The sequence below is a fragment of the Epinephelus moara genome, chromosome 14 (genome assembly GCF_006386435.1).
Source record: "Epinephelus moara isolate mb chromosome 14, YSFRI_EMoa_1.0, whole genome shotgun sequence".
NCBI lineage: Eukaryota > Metazoa > Chordata > Actinopteri > Perciformes > Serranidae > Epinephelus > Epinephelus moara.
Window position 1 is genome coordinate 31,017,171 of NC_065519.1, and position 8,072 is coordinate 31,025,242.

At 43.0% G+C, this 8,072-nt stretch overlaps 1 protein-coding gene across 1 annotated transcript in view; it reads right to left on the reverse strand.

Moving 5' to 3' along the window:
• The window catches only part of LOC126400681 (butyrophilin-like protein 3), a 101,753-nt gene extending 94,644 nt beyond the window's left edge, over positions 1 to 7,109 (reverse strand). Inside the window, exons 1-2 of the mRNA XM_050061580.1 lie at positions 7,005 to 7,109; positions 3,706 to 4,044 (exon numbers count right to left, since the gene is read on the reverse strand). Of these exons, the coding sequence (XP_049917537.1) occupies positions 3,706 to 4,044; positions 7,005 to 7,074 (409 nt within the window). The 5' untranslated portion in view covers positions 7,075 to 7,109. The remainder of the gene's footprint in view (positions 1 to 3,705; positions 4,045 to 7,004) is intronic.
• Positions 7,110 to 8,072: the final 963 nt, after the last annotated feature.

Consider the following 8,072-nt stretch of genomic DNA (forward strand, 5'->3'; position numbering starts at 1 on the left):
ATATATAAAAACAATAAATATAAAACATCAGGAAGCATTACTTAAATTAACAAGTGAATTTACTTAAACAAATATATGGACACTGTATATCAGAGACTTCTTTAGGGCTACACACACAGATAACCGTTTAGTCACTCTGAACACATTTATATCCAGTCAAAGTCTGGAAATGCTAAAACTTCAACTTCAGAAATTCGTCTTCATTTAGCCTAAATCAGCTTAATGTTTCATGTGTGCATGAAAGCAGCAACCTCCAGGCTGACAAATGAAGCCAACACTAAATGTCCTCTAGTGCCCACTTGAAGAGCGAGTCAGTCCCCACAGAGGAGGGACGCCCAACTCGCTTTGCCCAGGGGCCACTTTTGCAAAATGACAATCATTTCAATCAATCAAATTTTTTTAAGCCCAATAGCACAAGGCTGTTAACCTGCGAGACAGTGGAGCACAAAGGCTCCGGAGAAGGAGCCGAGTTAGAGACATGCAGTACGGCCGAGTTAGCAAGATGCAGTAACAGGACATAAGAGATAGAGAGAAGAAGAGAAGGTGCCCGGTGTATTATAGGGGGGTCCTCCGGCAGACTAGGCCTAAGTCAGCCTAACTAGGGGCTGGTACAGGGCAAGCCTGAGCCAGCCCTAACTATAAGCTTTATCAAAGAGGAAANCAACCTCCAGGCTGACAAATGAAGCCAACACTAAATGTCCTCTAGTGCCCACTTGAAGAGCGAGTCAGTCCCCACAGAGGAGGGACGCCCAACTCGCTTTGCCCAGGGGCCACTTTTGCAAAATGACAATCAGTTCCATCAATGAATTTTATTTATAAAGCCCAATATCACAAATCACAATTTGCCTCACAGGGTTTACAGCATACGACATCCCTGTCCTTATGACCCTCACAGCTGATCAGGAAAAACTCCCCAAAAAACCCCTCAACGGGGAAAAAAAATGGCTGACCTGAGATCAGCAGCAGAATGAAGGAAACACCTCCTTCATCCTCTTTGTATACGACTACATGTCACAGTGTTGTTTCTCTACAACAGACTGACCTGAGACACACACTAAACCACATAACAAGGAAACAAAACACAGAGAAAAGATGCTCATCATTCTTATTAGTTTATTTGACGTGAAGGAATTTAAAACCTGAAATCTAACTCTTACCCTCTAAACAATTCACTGTGCATCAGGTGTTTTTATTTTTAACCCTTCTTAACAGTAATCAGAGTTTAATCAGCTCCTCAATATAAAACACACAAGGTTATATCATCTTTATAACATTATCTGGAAATATATAAATCTAAGCAAACACCAGGAGCCTTCGTCTGCCTGCTGACATTTTAATTTTCTGTTCAGATGGTGAAAGATATCATCCCACAAGGTCTGTGATACATCAGTGCAAAGCAACACACTACATTCAATGTTTGTACAAAAAAAAAGTACCTTTTCACTTTCTTTTATCGGAGTATATTTTTCCATAAATAATCATACTTTTTTTAGAAACACAACAGCAGCATACACAAAATATATTACAAAATCTACAAAAACATAATCAGAGCAGAATCTTTCAGGAAAACCTGACAGATTCTGTTCACATTCACTGAACGTGATGAGTAGGGATAAATGTTGGGCATGTGAAATGATTTACATTTAGTGCCGGTCCCAACGCCCCCCCCCCCCCTTGGCCCTACCCCTTAGCCCTACTTCTACATTTACACGTTCCCGTTAAGCGGTAGTGGTGTCCCAATTCCTTTTTGCGTGTAGGGGTAGGGGGCATAACGAGGGGTAGTGGGTATGAAACTAGCCCTTCGGAGCGAGGGATTTCAGATGTTGACTTAGCAGCGAAAAGGTAGACTTCGCCATGGCTACCACCGAGCAAGAGATGGGGAAAAAAAGTTCACACACAGCTAACGTTACCGTTGTCAGGTTGCTTGTTAGCTAGCTAGCTAGCTTGCACTATCTGGCGTCTGCCATCCGTCCTGTTCTGCAAAACTGTCAGATTTTTTCACATTACGATAACACGCCAGCTAGCATAACTATGCTGCCTCATAATGTTAGCTAGCTAGCAGAAGTCCCCTGGCGTCTGTCGTTCATCAAATGAAGCATGATGAATGCGGCAAACGCGATAGGTTGGATGAACTCAACCGGAGACTCCATTGTAGATGCCGGTTGGAAATGTAGATGGCTCGCAGCTTCCTGTTTACAATAGTTACGTATACGTGAACGTAACCGACGCGGTGACGCAGTGAGTGGTGTCCCAATTCCTAGGGAAAGATTTCAACCCCTACCCCTCGTTGCTTCATTTTGAGGGCCAAGGGGCCTTAGTCTGACCCTGCACTGGGACCAGTTTGCTATGGGAAACCCTACCAGGAGCTCAGTGCTCCAGACAGCACAGCTCCCAGGATCAACAGGTACACAAACCCTCCTCCACCATAAGCTAGTGATTCATAGAGGGAGAATTATTTCCTCCAGTGAAATGACTATATTTACAGTACTTTTACTGGAGTGAAGTGTCCTTATAGTGACATCATAAACAAAACGACAGGATTCACCCAAAATGAAGAGGAGAGACATGACTGGTTGAAACAGACCATCATGGTGAAGAGTCTCAAACTGCAGCGCGACACAGGACCTCACACCCTCAGACAGAAAGAGAAGTGTCTGTGACATTTAAGATGAGCTCTTCGTCTTCTGATTCATCATCAGTAGAAAGTTCTAGTTTCTTGATCATACATCTTCTATTTATCTGGACAGCAACAAACACTGCAGCAGCTGCAAGAAGCACTACAGCAACTCCACATCCTGCTGCCAGTCCAACGTGTCCATGAGGCAAGGGTCCATCCATGTACTTTTCCTTCTCTGAACCTGCAGATTAAAATAAATCAGAGTCAGTAAATGTGTGATTAGTTGAACAGCCTTCATTTGTCTTGTGTATTTCTGATGTTTGACTCTCAGGAATAAACTGCAGCTCCAACCTGATACACAGACACACACACTGAGCTCCACACACTCACCTGTAACCTCCAGGTAGATGACTCTGATTGGATCAGCATCAATGTTGGCTCTCTTTGTACGTCTTGATCCACCTGCTGCAACTCGACACTCGTATCTTCCAGAGTCGCTGCTGGTCACATTCTTCAGAGTCAAAGACACGTCTCCGTCCTTCAGCTCTCTGTCCTCCAGCTCCACCCTGCCTTTAAAGGATGGATGCTGTTGCTTTCTTTCTAAACGTCCATCTCTGTAAAAGAGGACGTACTGTGGCTCCAGGTCAGCTCTGGTCCACTCTACAGCTGAGATGGAGACATCACCAGCCTCACATCTCAGAGTGACGTCATCTCCAGGGTGCACTGTCACATGTTGGTCTGAAAAACAATAATAACCATCCAGAGTCAAAAAGTGTTTCCATCTGTAAAGTACAGAGAGTTTAAACAGGAGGTCCCTTCACTCACACACACACACACACACACACACACACACACACACACACACACACACACACACACACACACACTTCTCTGACAGAAAAGACTAAAGAGATCAGAGATCATATTGTTGCTATTCAGCTGCTCTTGAAGCAACAAGAAGGTCTGAATTCTTCTCTGTGCCCCTCTGACACATCTCAAAGATCACAACAACATCATCATCATCATCATCATCATCATCACCACCAGCAGCAAGACGAACAATCACATAAATAACAGCACCAACCAACCTGGTTTTGTCAGTGTGATGTTGCAGGTGAACTCATTCTTAACAATTTTTCCCTCTTTGCGCTCCTTAAAGCCACAGGTGTATTCTCCATAGTCGCTGCTGTTCACATTCATCAGGACCACGGACAGGTTGCCATCCTTCAGCTCACCCTCTGCCAGCTCCACCCTGCATTGGAAGGATGGATGCTGGATGTCGGTATCAGACTGCCCATCCCGGTAATAGAAGACATATTCCGGCTTCAGGTCTCGTCTGGCCCACCATACAGCTACGATGGTGGCATTGTTGGAAACTTGACATGTCAGAGTGATATTCTGTCCAAGGTGAGGTCTGAACACCTGACCTGAAAAACACACACACATAAAAAACATATGTAAATAAAAATAACAGAGCAGAAAGGTTAAAACTATCAAACTAACTATCTGACAATTCTTCTTCTCCTTGTCGTTGTTAATAGTAGAGACAAGACGACTGAATAAAATATTTAAATATTAATGAGACAATTTTTTCTGTTTTTGTTAAATCGTCTAATGAAGCAAGAAAAAAAATCAAATCAATAAATTAGTGGTTAGAATAATCGGGGGGAAAAAATCATTATATTAAATAACTAATACATTTTTTTGTTATGTGCAGCCTTAAATTCAAGGTTACCAAATATGTAAAATCTACCAAACACATTTTGCCGGTTCACTTATTACAAAATCACCATGGTAACTGATGCTGAACGGTCTAGTTCACATTACACGATTTTCACCGCGATTTTGACGTCACAGAGGATCTTGAGAGCCACCTTGGGTCGGAGGTGAGTCAGCCGACAGTCTGCCACGACGAGTCCTCGTGTGTGAACAAGCCTATGAACAAGTCGCCTATGGCAAGCCGTTTCAACATTTAATGGCTAAAGGCCCTGACACACCAAGCCGACGGTTGGCCGTCAACCAAAGTCAGGCCGTCGGTGAGCGTCTGTCGCCCTAGTTTTTGCGGTGCGTCTCGCACCGTCAGTGGCTTTTCGGCCGATTGAGCATGTTGAATCGGCGGCGGAGCTTGTCGGTGAGAGAGATCACTCTGATTGGCTGCTCAGGTTTTATATCCTCGCCCCTGTAGCGAGTGAATCTGCCTGTAGTGAAACCGGGGCTAACCGGTGCTTCCTCCTCAGGCTCCACTTCACTCAGCTGCCCCACAGACCCGCTGCTTCTTCCCACTTTAACCTGAACAACAAACCNAATGAAGCTGGGAGCCTCTGCAGTTGTGGTGAGTAAAAGCCCCGCCGCTATTTGTTAATGTTATTACTTTATGTCCGGCCGTGAGGATGTACCATTGTTTGCTAGCTTGATGCTAATGACAGTAACGTTAACTCAGCGGGTTGACAAAGTGCCTCTGCAGTCGCTGCGTGAATGCGTAGCACGTGTAAACACAAAGAATGAAAACATGGCGGAAGCGGTACTCAGGACATTTCCCCCCCAACTAAACGCACAAAGTCTGAGGTCTGGGCGTACTTTGGGTTTCTGAAGAATGCCGAGGGACAGCTGGTGGAGGACAACTATCCTGTGTGCAGAACATGCAGAAAGAAAGTTGCTGCGAAGGGTAGCAACACTACAAATCTGCTGGTTCATCTCCATGACCATCATCCACAGCTTTACAGCCAATGCAAGTTGTGCTATGCAAACGTCAGTTATTGTGTGAGGAACTTCGGTTTTACTAAGATTGTCATAATGTGTAACTCTCGACGTATACGGGACATTTGAGTCGTATCTGTCCTCCTAAACAGCGACTAGGCTTTCCGTTTTCGTTAACACTAGCTGAGTAGCTAATAGCCGTATTATGCTTTCTCGACATAAGCTCAAGGAAACAACATAAAACGCTGCCGTGTTAACCTTTGACCGAGAGCATGCGCTCCTTTTCTCATACAGATAATCCTCTGACTCATATGCACACTTCTAATGTGTGAATTATTCTGTGTAATGATGACCATTGCCTTTAGGGTTTTTTGGTTTCTCCTTCACATTTTTGATATCTATTCTATATACTGTATGTATTTTGTTCTACTCTTGCATTGTTTTGTTTTATATATATTTTTCCTCTCGTGCTAATAAATAAATAATTAATATATAAATTGTTAACATATTTTGCTGACTGTTAAGATGCACCAGACAAATAAGCTTTGTTCCTGTAATGTGTTTACAAATTTTGTTAATTTAAAATAAAATTTTCTGTTGCTGTGCCAATCCCTTGTCCCTTTAATGTGAAAGTTTCATTTTAATGTAAGATTTTGGCTGTTAACATTTTGGTATGATAAGGAAGTTACAAGATTTAGTGAAGTTATTTCAATGTATCTATTTTTCTGACATTTTACAGCCCTTAAAAAAATATCGCAATATTATCGTTTACTGTGATAATTTGGTGACTATAATTGAGATATCAAATTTTCCATATCGTTACATCCCTAGTTTCTACTGGTCAAAGTGACGGCTGTGATGGGAGAATTGGATCTCAGTGACGGGCAAGTGGTCCAAGTTCAGGATATCTTTAATTATCATCAGTTGAAGATATCTACATGGTCCTTTCTAGATATCTTGAATTGAGTTTCAGATAGTCAAAATGACGTTGTAGATATCTGCAACTGAATTATACTTATACTTTATTTTATTTCAGACCAGTATGGTCTATATAGACACAAATAAAATTAAAATTAAAGACATAGAAACAATGACGACAATAAAAACTGCAAAAATTCATAAGCTACAATAGCTAAAACACATTACGTCAGCACGCAGGAGGACGGAAGAAATGTGAAGAGGACAAGCCGCAGGGTTGCCAGGTCTCCTTATTAGCCCCATGATTAGCCCCGACTTTGGGCCTTTTTTTTTGTAAAGTCGATTACAAACACTTCGGCTTGTTTCTAAAGTGAAGTTGCTTATTTGGGCTTGCTCTCTAAGCGCCTTTCTTTCTCTCTCTACACATATATACCCGTCGCTTCTTTTGGGCTCGTTTCTGGATCTGGCAACACTGACAAGCCGGCAAGCAACAACAACAATGGCGGCGTCCACAGGATCACGGGGAGCGCGTTGTGTTTGGACCCAGGCCCGGGAGTTCAGTTTATCTGGGGCTCTGTCGGCGAGGGCTCGGTGGAGAAATCTTATGTTGTACACACACAGGTCGTGACGGAGCTGGTGAGACTCCCGATGACAGAAACACACGTCGCCAGGTACGAACACTCAAAAGATCTAGACAGTCTCCGCGACGCGTATTGTGAAAATCGTGTAACGTGAACTGGCCTTAATAACCATTAATTAACACAGTTCTTACTGCGACAGCAGACGTCAGAGATCATGAATACAAAGACCAGGGCGAGACGACGGATCCGACACACGGCCATTTCATGTGGAGGTGAGGAACTGTCTGGAACTATGGAGAAACTTCTAGCAGGTATGCTTTACCTGTGGCGGTGAAGGAATGCCCCGCCCCTTACTATTAGCCAATCACAGGCAGAGGAGGGCGGGACATTCCTTCATTACACCAAAAACACAAACGTGGCCTTCCAGGAATTAAGGTACACAGCTATTCATACAGATGCAGGTCTTTGATATTTCACAGCATATACATTAGGAGAACACGATGAAGCTTGACTTGAGTGAACATTAAACATATTATTTATTATTCACCACATACTTTGAATGACTAACTGGTTGGTGTTGTCGTGGCCTGAGCCATCTTCTACCAGCATACATATTGGCAGATGGTGAAATGACAATGTGTTTGTTTATCACACCTGATGTACTGTAGATCCATCCCAGCAAGGTTCCCACATCAGCCAGGAGGGGGCACTACAGGCCTGTAGACACTCAGGAACTTGCTCTCTGAAGCATCTCACTCACAGACACTAAAGCAGAGCTGTCACCACATGTACAGTCTGATATATCTTTATATATATATATAAATCCCCTTCTCATTTTGTAATGCCCACTCTTAAAACAGCAGCTGCTTTTTACAGGAGCATATATAAAAACAATAAATATAAAACATCAGGAAGCATTACTTAAATTAACAAGTGAATTTACTTAAACAAATATATGGACACTGTATATCAGAGACTTCTTTAGGGCTACACACACAGATAACCGTTTAGTCACTCTGAACACATTTATATCCAGTCAAAGTCTGGAAATGCTAAAACTTCAACTTCAGAAATTCGTCTTCATTTAGCCTAAATCAGCTTAATGTTTCATGTGTGCATGAAAGCAGCAACCTCCAGGCTGACAAATGAAGCCAACACTAAATGTCCTCTAGTGCCCACTTGAAGAGCGAGTCAGTCCCCACAGAGGAGGGACGCCCAACTCGCTTTGCCCAGGGGCCACTTTTGCAAAATGACAATCA